The 12,674-nt window shown below is 42.0% G+C and overlaps 1 protein-coding gene across 1 annotated transcript in view; it reads left to right on the top strand.

Annotated features, from left to right (window-relative positions):
* Fras1 (Fraser extracellular matrix complex subunit 1) overlaps positions 1 to 12,674 on the top strand; it is a 409,549-nt gene that overhangs the window by 150,008 nt on the left and 246,867 nt on the right. Inside the window, exon 3 of the mRNA XM_087908851.1 lies at positions 6,552 to 6,659. Coding sequence (XP_087764977.1) covers positions 6,552 to 6,659 — 108 coding nt within the window. The remainder of the gene's footprint in view (positions 1 to 6,551; positions 6,660 to 12,674) is intronic.

Raw genomic sequence — 12,674 nt, 5'->3', positions numbered from 1 at the left:
TGTGAACCCAAGTTGAATGCAGCCTTTCTTCCATTGCTTTGAGGGACACGTAGGGAGTACAGTTAATTTTTAAACTTGTACTGAGTACAACAAGGTTTGTAGCTAGCGTTAGGAGAGTTAGATGAATTGCCCACTGTTGTGTATTTGTTAAGGGATTCTATCTAAGTGCCACTACTCCCAGTTCAACTGCACATTCAGGGGTCTACTTGGGCCTAGGATTGGTAGCAAGAAAAGAATACATGCATGCACATCTATGTGTGTGCGCGTGCGCACACTCACACTCACACACACACACACACACACACACACACACACGCTTTTCCACCTTATATTTTAGAAGTAGCTTTGCATGAACGATCCCATAAATTATGTAATTTATTTTTGAAGGAATAGAAAATACAAATAAAATAAAGACACAAAAGAAGAAAAATCACTGAGCCCCACACCCACACATTTTTTTCCATGCTTGTAAATCCATTTTCCTGCAAAACAATCACATTCTACATACTGTTTTGTTACTTGAAAGCACAGATTTTAGAGAGCGCTTTATATGCTTTTTTGTTTTATTTTAAAAATGAGATGAATTAATCGGTCATTATAGTGGGGTTATTATACTATTCCGATGAGGGAAAATTTATGTTGACAGCTGATATATTGATCTTTAGACTGCTTTAAATAATTCACCTTCACAAACTTGAGTACTAATGAGGGATATATTCATTATTTATATTTTGCACTACTCAAATGTTCAGTACTTAACCAGATTAATGAATTATGTGTGATTCCCACCACCCCCCACCAAGGGCCAAGGAGCAGTCCAGCTTAGGGTTTTGCGTGTGCTAAGCAAGTGCTGGTTCCCTAGCTCAGAGCAATATGGCTGTAAACTATGTGGTGATAGAGATACGTGATTCACCTATTAGTAAAAACACTGACACTCTTCGAGCACATATCTTCTGCTGCTTTTTAGGTTTGTCATAATATAGTTCTCTAGTCTGTAATCTAGTGAAAAGCTGAAGACCGCTTCTCTTGTGGAACGTGTCAGATTTGAAGAGAGGATTATAAAGTGATGTCATTGTAGTAGTAACGTGGAAAAATCTGTAAAAGTTTCTTTACAATGTTATTTCTTTGAGTTTTATGGCTTTATCCAAAGTTGGAAGCTGCTGAGGGCTTCCTGCACCCCTACCTTCATAAAGCAATTTTATGGGACCATAGAAATTGATTCGTAAAGTTTTAGACCTGAAAAATACATGGCTATCTATCTTGGCCTTGGGAAAGGCTTATTTTATTTAAAATTGCCCATATATTATTTCCGTCCATGAGGACATTAATACAAGGAAGTATTTTGACAGGTCCAGTGCTTAGATGAAGAAATGGTTTCTTTTAGCACAGTCAGATACCAGCGACGTGACAGTCAACGCTGTCGGGTTTAGGAGGGCCCTCAGTTAAATGTTGTTTCCGGAGCTCGCCCAACCCAAGCAGAACATCTGAATTCAGGTGGATAATCTCATAAGGACACACAGTCACTTAGACTTATTTACTGCTTCACCCGATGTCCACGAACTGCGCTATGTGGAAGGGGCCTGCAAAGAAAAAGCTGATAATGGGGTCTGGTTTTGGGAAGACTGTATTCTGCTGGGCAGTAAGGTTATGGGCGTCAGGGAAGTTTTCTTGCTCCAGAGGAATCTCACCTTTGAATTTGTGTAAGGAAAAGTTATGGTTTTGTGAACGAATGTGAAGTCTTAGTGTATTCTAGAAGGGCCTGTTTAGGGTCAGGCAGCTAACTCCTGTGACGTGGGTATTGTGGATGGTTAGCAAGCTGGAGTCACTGTGAAAATGGCTGAGCATGGAGAAGAAAGAGCTTGGAGTCTGTTGTAGAATGTTACCTCTCCAGGAATGAAGACAGACGCCTGCTTCCCCTTCACTCAGCACGACGCGGCTCACACTGGTATGGCCTTTCACAGGCTGAGTTAAAGGAAGATGGGCTCAGGCTAGCATCCAGAGCTTTCCACTCACCTAGGTCCTCTCAGAAACCTCTCTAAGGGCAATAGAAACTACTCAAAAATTGGACATCTTTTAGTGATCTCTGGGCAGTGGTAAATGTAGAAATACGAACCCTGGATGCATTGCCCTAACGTGAAGGAACAAAAAAACATTTTCCAGCATGTTCTCTATTGCACTTGGGGATGCAGTTGTGAGGATGGGGCAGATTTTGTCGTCTTCTGTCTGTGTCTGCAGTAGCTCACTCCTTTTTCAGACATTCTCCTTGGGGGTCCCCGAAACATGGTCTACATGCTCTAACATTTGAGAGCAGTACACACTGAAGTGCATAGGGGCAGGGACTGCAACTGCTGAGAGAATATTTTCTGTGCTTAACTTGATAGCCTTGTGAACATGCCTCATATTTGTCCAGTATCTGCCAGTAAAGAACATTCCTAAAAGAAGGCGTCGAAAGCAACAAAACTTCACCTTTTTGGCTTTCCCCAGGGTAGAACACACTGGTTGGTTGTCCAATGCCAAAATGGCCAGCCCTGAAAACATACATACTAGCAACATTATACAAATTGAGCAGGTTGTTATATTTAGGAATATATATGTATGTATATATTTATATGCATACAATAAGAATGAAAGAAGAGACTGTAAATGTAAAAGAGAGTAGGAGGGCGTGGATGGAGGAAAGGAAGGGTGAAATATTGTAATTGTATTATAATCTTACTAATGAAAAACAAACCAACCCCCGCTGAAAACCAATAGATGTCTGGGAGTTTGCTTTCACCATCTACCTAAGCACCTCTCAGTTCAGAAAGAGCCGTGGCTAATGTACAGTGTAACATTTGGAGCCCCACCCAAATATTGGTGACACTGTATTATATTCTTGGTTCTCGAAACAAATAAGCAAACTAATAGGAACCACCAATAAAGGCAACAGCAAAACCCTTCCACCTCCAGACTCATGCCTGCCTCCTACGTTCTTCATTGTCTGAATGCTAGGGTACCAGTCACGTACTAGTTTTAGATTTAGCTCTTACTGTGTAGAACAGAGATGAGGAGATGGAAAAGCCCAGCCTTTGCTGGTGAGACCACACTCTTTCTGGGAAAATGAACCTCTCAGAGATAGGTGCTGAGTGCTACAACACACTAGAAAGGGCTCAGAGAGAAGAGATTAATAGTCTCTTGGTAAATAGCAAATATGGTTCATGCATCATCTCCTGAGGTCCTTGCGGCAACTTTATTTATTGTGTTTTTGCAGCTCTGATTTGAAGATGAGGAACCTGGGACTTAGGCACTTCTCTGGAGAACAGATGCACAGTTAACAAGGGGTGACATTAGCTTTGAACAGAAGCAGCTGTTTCAGAGCCAAGTGCCCATGTTACCAAAGAAGTATGAGAAGTTGGACAAGTGGATCGATGTCCCTTAACTATCTCCTCATGTGTAAATAAAAGAAGATTGATGGTGATAGTTCTGGCTTCATAGACTGGGGGCTGACTAGGCACAGTGCTTGGACTCTGAATTACTTCCTGTAGCCTTCCAGGACTAAGTCACCTGTTAGGGGAAACCAACCACAACTTCCCTGCCCCACGGGATTAGTAGTTCCTCCCCTCCTTCCCTCTGTTTCTCCTCTCTCCATTTGGAGATAGGGTCTGACTCTGTCACCCAGGCTGTGATCCTTCTGCGTCCATATTTAAAGTGCTAGGATTACAGACATGTGCCATCATGCCCAGAATCTACACATATGTATACACAAATGTGCGTGTGTGTATGTATGCATGCATGTGTGTGTATATGTATATGTGTGTTATATATACATATATGTATTAAATTATGCATAATTAATTTAATAATAAATTATGTATAATTCATGTATTAAAATTATATATAATTTTATTTATGTATATATAATTTGTATTTGGGACTTTGATTTGCTAGAGACAATGTCTCATGTAGCTCAGGATAGCCTCGAATCTTCTACACAGCTGAGGCTGGCCATGAACTTATTTTCCTTCTATCTTTATTTCCCAAGTGCCAGAATTGCAGGTCTGTGTCTCTGTGTCTGATGTGCAGTTTGTTATAATTTTGGTTGTGAGCCTAACCTTTAATGGCTGAGTCATCTCTGCAGCCCTGGTTTGTATTTCTTAAATGACTGTGGAGAGGCCCTCATCTATAAAGCCTAGTCCCTAACCTCAGAGATTATGTGTTTAGACTTGAACCGAAAGTGCTTGCCTGGGGGATATTGTGCTTATCCAGTACAAATCCGCACATGTTGCTTTATTAGTCATGATTTTCTAGGAGAACTAAATTAATGGTGAACGGAATTAAGGGGAGATTGCTGTATTCTAAGGGATCGGTCTGTGCAATTGATGTGAGTACCAGGGTTAGTAATCTGTAAGGCAGGTCACCTGACTGGAAACTCTCAATTTCTGTGCTTAGAGACTTGAGGCCAAACTTGAGACCAAATTACCCACTTCCCAGGAATCTTCAGGTTTATAACTAAGGCTAACCACTAGTTGGAACCCATTGATGTGGCAGAAGGTTGTCTCTTGCTTCAAGGCCAGCTGATGGCATACATCAGTTTCATCTGCAGAAGGCAGGTGCTGCTCCTCTGTCTGGCTAGTAGTAAATTAGAAACATAAATTGAAAATGTCATTAATAAGGTAAGTCCCTGAACATCATGGCCACCTAGTTGTTGGCCCTTGTGATGACGTTCGACTGAGAACTCTGGTCTTCTGCCACTACCTAGCATCTCCAGAGGTCACCATGCTGTACCTTTCTATCTCAGGAAAAGATCAAAATCCAAAACTGTAGAGGTGATCGCTAATGAACAAGTATATCTTTTGTACTACCCCCCAGTAAATAAGAATATAAATATGTGGTCATCTGTACCTTCATAGTAACACAAATTAGCATTTGGTCAAAGAGGAGCGGACTGTAGCCTAGCCACAATGAGACATAGACTTTACCGTCCACCATCAACTCAGTTCATCCAAAAACTTAATCTAAGTAATATGGGAATTCCAGTGGCTCTCGAGGGGTTAGAAATGGCTCTTAATATACTGACTAGTACTTCCATGGGTTGGCAGAGGAAAATATGGCTGAGAAAGTTTATGAAGGAAGGAAGAAAGCCTTTCCCAAGCAACTCATGAACTAATGTCTAGTCCTTTAAGCATCTCTAGCATGACAGGCTAAGGGAAATTCATGCTTTAAGGGGCCTATAGTCTGGTCTCGCAAGGCAATCACGAGCTTGAATCAATGCTCTAAATTGTATTTGTGTTCACAGACACAGCGGGGTCAAAGACCAGTTGAGTAGCTGTACCCTAGTAGGGGCCACAGTCAAAAAGGATTCATTCTGAGGTGGAGACTGGCTTCAGGAGCTTGCTTTGGAGAAGTCAGAGCAGATCAGCAACTACAGGAATGTGAGACCAGGTCAGGGGAAGCCAGCCGCTCAGCCTGGGTCACTGAGCCTCAGCCTGCCCTTGGAGATAGGGAAAGGCCATGGAGTGTCTGCATTTTGTTCTATTGGAACTAAAGATGCACCCCAGAGTAGTTTCGAAACAGAGACTCACCCAGTGTTCTTAAAGCAGGTTAGTGTTTCAACTGCAGTTGAAGAGGCGGGGCAGGGATGTGTGTTGGGAGCCCTTGTCATTTGCATTTCTCATTGCTTCCATCCAGAGCTATCAGAGCCACCTCTCAACAGCCAGATAGAGATTTCTTCTGCATCTCTGAGAGACCTGGGCCAAAAGTGACTTTCAAATGAGTCCACTTGAAGTAAGGATCTAGCATGATGGAAGACAGGGAACTATAAAGATATTTCTGAGACTTTTAACTAAGCCAAGATACACTTCTATTCATGATCACTCTATTCTTCTTTCCAAATTGTTGAATAGCAGCACTTGATCATCATTTTCTATTTCTCTAATTCCCTTCTATTCCTGATTAAAGGAATGGTGAGATCCTTATGGATGCCATCCATACTTAGGCGTCAGGAGTGCCCCGTGTTCCAGCACACAACCGTCCAATGCATGTGTTGGTGGATCTCTCTTTAAACATTGTGCCTTCCCTCGCATCCCCCTCGTCACTGATAAACATTGAATACGGACAAGCAGAGGGCTAGTAAGTGGAGTTAGCCATGCTTTTAGTAGTTAGTGGGAAACCCCGCTTTTTGGATGGCGGCTATCGCTCTAAAGTGTCATTCTCTGTTCGGCCGGCTCCGGTGGTTTCTGCTAGTTAGCAGCATATAAAGAAACTTCAAGTCTGTCAGCCGCGTGTCCTCCTGAGGTTTCAGGCCAATCGATAGTTTTTACTCTGGGTATCGACAGCTCTCTGCTGAATGCCCTTGTCTTTGACTACGTGGGCTGACTGTTGTGAAATGGATTACATGCTTTTATTGCCACTTGGGGTTTAATCAGTGCCCTGCATGTCCTGTGCGTGTCGTACCCATGACTTTCTTTTGCCTTTTTAAACACCCGGGACGTGGGGTTCTTGATGGTGCTGCTTCTGAGAGTTGCAGACCTTCACTGATCAGTTTTTAATTCAGAGCTTCTGCTTCTTTGCAGGATGCGACAATTTGGAAGCCTGATTCATGCCAGAACTGTCGTTGCCATGGTGATATTGTGATCTGCAAACCTGTTGTTTGCAAAAACCCTCGGTGTGCCTTTGCGAAGGTATGGTTCCCTAATTGTAGCCTAGACTTACTGGTAAAGTCAGCAAATGATCAAGTTTCTAAACCTTTTTGGTTATGTTTTTGCATCGATTCCAGTCTCTAATTGGAAGCTAAAGGAAACAAGGTAGAGAATTTTAGTTTTCCTCGGTAAGAATATCTTCATTTTCATCTATTGACCATTTATTCCTGGTAAAGCACTTGGTTAAAGGTTTTTAAAATGTCACTTCCTTTAGTATGATGGAAGATTAGTGTCTTCTCCCACTTTACGGTGAGAAAGGTAAAGCCTGGGGACATTAAGCAGTTAGCCATGACTATACAATTCATAAACTGCAGCTCAGGAATTTTACCTGGTTCTGACAGCTGCCGGAACCGTTGGCAGCAGTCGCCATATCTCCGTGCCGTTGACTGGATTTCTAGAGATGTGTTTGCAGAAAGAGCTTGGCTCTGGCGACACCTTGCTACACTGCTGGACCCATGGGAAGCAGGAGAGCCCCAACTCCGGCATCTCCCTTATCCCCTTTTCTCTCTTCTGCCCAATATAGTGTATACCTATTTTGTTGGGAAGCTGTTTTTCTGGCTGCTGACTCTTTTCGAGTCAATCTATTTTTTAAAAGCTTAACTTCTAAAAGCAAAAATTGGAACTCTAAAGAAAAGAACAATTATTTTCTTTGAAAAGCATTCTGTCAGTCTCACAAGCGCAGTTGGGTTTTCTAGACTACTCCCTTCCCCCAACAATTAATCTTGACTCTTTCTGCCTCTAATGGCAATAAAGTTCTCTTTTTCTCCCTAAGATCAGAATGAAAATGTGCTTTATACATAATTAGGCTTCCTATTGCTGTGGTTAAATAGAATGATCAAAAGTGCTTGGGGAGGAAAGGGTTTATTTGGCTTACATATGTCAGTTTACAGTCCACTGACTGAAGTCAGGGCAGGAACCTGGAGGCAGGACCTGAAGCAGAGGCCATGGAGAACCGCTGCTTACTGATTTGCCCTCCATGGTTTGTTTGCCTTCTTTCTTATGCCCCAGAACTACCTGTCCAGGAATGAAACCACCCACAGTGGGCTGGGCCTCCGACACCAACCATTAATCAAATTAATTAGCCCACAGACTCGCCTGCAGGCCAATCTTATGAAGGTATTTTCTCAGTTAAGATTCCCTCTTTCCAGGTGTCTCTAGGTTTGTGTCAAATTGAAAAAATAAAGAAAAACAACCAACAAAGACATCTTTTCATTTCTGCGTGTTTTGTTTCTGAGAAGCCAGGAGTGCATAGATGTCTAAGTTTGCTAATATTATATTATATACTATGGATCCCTCTATCATATGGAACAAATATTTCTGAGAAGTCAGCGTTTATAAAGGCCATAGAGACACTCCTTTTCCTACTTAACAGTAATATTTATATTATTATAGAAGAAACCCTGAATTTAATGTTAGAGAGTCTGGATTGTCCTGTTGAAACCTAAATTCAGTTTTTAATATTTTTTTGCTGTCATATATTAATAGTGAAAAGTAATGGAGTTAATTATGGTATTTCCTATAAAATTGAAGAAGCTCTTTGCCAGCTATTTCTCTGCTTGGGAAATGATAACCAGAATAAATGTAGAACTAGAAAAATGTAATGGCCAAAGAACAATCAAGAAATGGAAAATGGAATAAGCAGAGACCTCAAAGTGAGTGCAGAGGGCCAATAAATGCATGAAAAAGTCATCCGAAGAATGCAGACCTAAAGCCCTTTATACCAGGGGGTCAGTGAACTAAATTCAGCTGTATCTTATTTTGTATTAATTAAAAATATTTTGGGCTGGAGAGAACTCGGTCAGTAAAGTGTTTTCCTCACAAGCTTGAGGTTCCAGATTCCAAGTTAAATAAACAACAAAACCCACAACTGGGCATAGTGGTGTGAGCGTACAGTCCCAGTGCTCGGGCGGAGACAGGCTGCCTGTCTTCGCACTTGAGAGGCCAAGGTGAGGGGAATCCAAACTCAGCCCCTCTGCTTAATCTTTTTAGCTTCTCTTGATCACTAGGCTTCACTTATTAATATAAGTGAATGTCACTGCCTGGATATTTTCTAAATAAAGGAGCACGCACACAAAAAACCCAATGAAACAGACAAAATAAAACCCAACCAACAAAGCAAAGAACAGTGGAATGCAAAGGCCCTATGATAGAATTTTCTTTCTTTCTTTCTTTCTTTCTTTCTTTCTTTCTTTCTTTCTTTCTTTCTTTCTTCCTTCCTTCCTTCCTTCCTTCCTTCCTTCCTTCCTTCCTTCCTTTCTCTTCTATACACACATACATACACAATATATATATAGAAATATATAAAACAAAATAATTATTTTACATCTTTTAAATGACTAAAATACCAAGACCCTAATTTAGAAAAATTGTGTGAAATCTGTGTTCTGTGTCCATAAATAAAGCTTTATTGAGACACAGGAGCCTCCCCTGTTTTTGTGCTGTCTTTAGTGGCTTTAGTACTTTCATGGTAGCTGTAGCTCTGATGTGCAATGCATGTGGCCTCTAAATGCTAATGTTGAGTCTCTGGCTTTTTACGGTTTCTGATTCCTGTTCCTACTTTTTTTCAACTCTGGAAACTTCTCCCGATTCCTCAGGCCATATAACTTAAATCACCCCGAATTCATCATTTGCTCCCACATCTCACACCCAGCAAACTCCCCAGCTCTTCCTTTCCAACCCGTGCATCCTAGGTGTGCTTTCTCTGCTCGCACACAGGACAGGCCTTTCCCTGGCTTCCCCAGCACCCTTGTAACTGGTTTGACTGATTCTGAAACCCCCCTTTTCATAGCAGCAGTCACACAGTAGCCAGAATGATGCTGTGAAAGTTGAAGCCTGCTCATGTTGCTTTCCTCTTTAAATCCCTCCAGTGGCTCCCCTTCCTGATTAGAATAACTACTCACAATGTACTTCATACTGCCATTGTAGACCTTTAATTAATCTTCTGTTAGCCTTTCTCTTGTTCACTCTGCTTTAGATATGACCCTCAGTGCTGCTCCCTGGATAAACACACACACACATACATACATACACACACACACACACACACACACACACACACGTTTGTATATGTTCATCCTCTCCCCTCTCCACACACACCTGAGAAAGAAACTCTTAGTGGGAACAGCGAAATCCCCACAGCAAAAGCATGTATGATGCATGGATACCTTGTGTGTATGTGTGAGCATACATAATGTATCATGGATATCGTATGTGTGTATATATGTGTTAGCATACATAATGCATGTCTATGCATTAATTCACGGCTTAATCCTTCACTTTCTTTAAGTCTTGTCTGAATGCTATTCTGTTAAAAATTTCAACTCTCCACCACCTAGCACACATTTCAACTTATTCTTCCATATATCCTCTCTTTTTATTGACACTAATTACTATATAACACACTATATATATATTATCAATTTCTTACTGCCTCTTTTAGTCACTCCATTTCCTTAATGTCTGCAATCATACTTGACCCACAGTAGGTACTCAGTCAATACTTTTGAATGATGTATAGGAGCATGAATGAAAGATGAGGCTAGAGAATAGTCCTACATTATAGAGGAGTTTGAACCTGTACGAGGTAGCTTAGAGCTTAAGTTTTAAGATGATGTAGTCTAGTGGCATTGTCATGCATGAACGAAATATCCAAGTTTCCTTTTAGAAGGACTTCTCTGTTTTTTCGGGGTTAATATATAGCATTATAAGCGAGGATGTGAATCCAGAGGCAATGAGAGCAACCCAGGGGACAGAGCAAATACATAGACAACAGCATTGGTAGTGTAGGGATCAAGAGGAAATGTCGAGTTAAATGCACACCTAGGGAAGTCAGCAGAACTCGATGAAGGTTTAAAGATGAGAGTGCTTTGTAGAGAAGAACGGAGAAGGGTCCAGAGCATGAAGCTGGAGTGGGGTGGAGGCAGGAAAATCATCCCTTTCTCTAGGAATGGACAAAAGAGCCAGGGATGGGTACAATGCAGTTAAGTGTGAGGGCAAGAAGGGGGCAAGGTGGTGACGCATCGCAGCGATGAGCACCTGACGCAGGTGACGCAAAGGAGTCGCTGTTTTAGTGGTGGCAGTCCATCATAGCACAGCGCCTTTGAAGCAGCTCGCCTCATGGGAGCCAAGGAGCAAAGCGAGAGACTCTGCTTTCACTTATGAGATTTGCCCTTTTTTTCTCTCCTATCCTCTATCCAGGGCCCCAGCTTATAGGAGGGTGTGGCTCTCAGGGAGGGGCTCCTAAGCCTGTCCTCTGTGGCAATGCCCTCAGGGAAGCATTTCATCTATTTCCTAAGTGCTGCTCAATGCAAGCAAGTGGGCAGTGACTCCCAGCTGCCGCAGACTGTGTGAGAGTAGAGAATATCAGGAAAAGGGAGTGACCGAGCGAGCATTAGTCGTGATGCTGAGCACCTTCAGGAGCAGGGAGCCACCAACTAGTGGGAGTTCCATCTTGCCTAGTGATATTGTTCCCATGGCAGTTCAAGCCACTCCTGTAAAAGAGGCACAATGCATCCTGGACTGGGATTTGGCTCTGCTAACGAAAGAAAGCAGCAAAGAGATGGGAAGTGACGGGTATTGGGGCAAACGGGGCCAACTTGACACTGAACATATGCCAAGGAAAGATGTGTTCAAGGCTCCCTTTGAAGTGAAGGTGAGGGCTTGCTGAACCTTGGGAACCTTGCTTGCAGAGGTGAAGGTTTCAGGTCTGCAGCGGGTTAGAGTATGGGAAGATGGCAAGCTTAACTATGGCCCCCAGGCTCTCAGGAGTTGAGAGAAGGATTTATTGAATTGAGATCATTAAGAATGTACGAGGGTAGAGTGTAGATCTCGCTGCTTTCACGTTAAAGTTGTTCAGGATGATGCTTAGAACAGAGGCAGAACTTAGATCGGATGCCGTGGCTTCTGTGAGTCTGAGAGAATGATCAGCAAAGGTATTTATCTGGTAAAACTGTAGCTGTTAATTATGTAAACACAACTAATATGTATAACTATTATTGCTCGTACAAATCGTCTATATGCTTGGTAGGATAGCTCCCTTTTGTCCATTGTTTTCATTTCTTTATCATGGTCTAAAAATATTAACTGGAAAATTCTAGACATAAATAATCCACATTTGTTCAATTATGGGACATGGGATCTGTAAGATGACTAAGGTCACTTGCTGCTAAGTCTGGCAATCTGAATTTTATCCCTGGAACCCATAGGGTGGAAGGAGAGAGCAACACTTGGAAGTTGTCTCTTGCCTCCATGTGCATTTCTTGGCATGCATCCATCCTTCCAGATACATCATTAGACAAACAAATGCAACAAAATTTTTTATAGAATTGTATGACATCAAGTACAGAAATCTTTTGCTGCTTGTCTTAGGGTTCTATTGCTATGAAGAGACAACTTATAAAGGAAATCATGTAATTGTGGTGGCTCATTCACAGTTCATAGATGTAATCCACCATTCTCATGATGGGAAGCAAGGCAGCATGCAGGCAGACACAATACTGGGAGTCTTTACCTCTTGATCCGAAGGCAAGAGAGATACAGAAGGGAGTGGTCTGTAACACTGGGCAGTATCTTGAGCATATAAGAGACCTCAAAACCCGTCTCCACAGTGACACACTTCCTCCAACAAACGCACCTCCTAATAATGCCACACCCTTTGGGGGCCATTTTCTTTCAAACCACCACTCTGGTCCACTCCATCCTGTTCAGCTGTCCCTTGATCCAACGCAGCCAGACTGTATATGCATCCCCTCACTAGCCAATAGTGGTTATCTCTGTATGACAGTGTTTTCATTCAGCCAAGTCTTATTTCACTTCATGATTCCTCAAAGCGTAAGTACAGAGATTGTGACAGTTCATTTTCACTGAAGGGAGACTCTAAAGTGCTCCCCCTAAATAAATCGGTAAAGTTGTCAACTTATTGTAGAAGAAAAGCTGTGTTTAGGCTACCAAGATCTGTAATATATTCTGTGTTTGTTATAGCATATTCTTATAAATTTT

The sequence above is a fragment of the Myodes glareolus genome, chromosome 8, assembly GCF_982192425.1.
Source record: "Myodes glareolus chromosome 8, mMyoGla1.1, whole genome shotgun sequence".
In the NCBI taxonomy this organism is placed as follows: domain Eukaryota; kingdom Metazoa; phylum Chordata; class Mammalia; order Rodentia; family Cricetidae; genus Myodes; species Myodes glareolus.
This window is presented reverse-complemented; position numbering and strand designations above follow the sequence as displayed.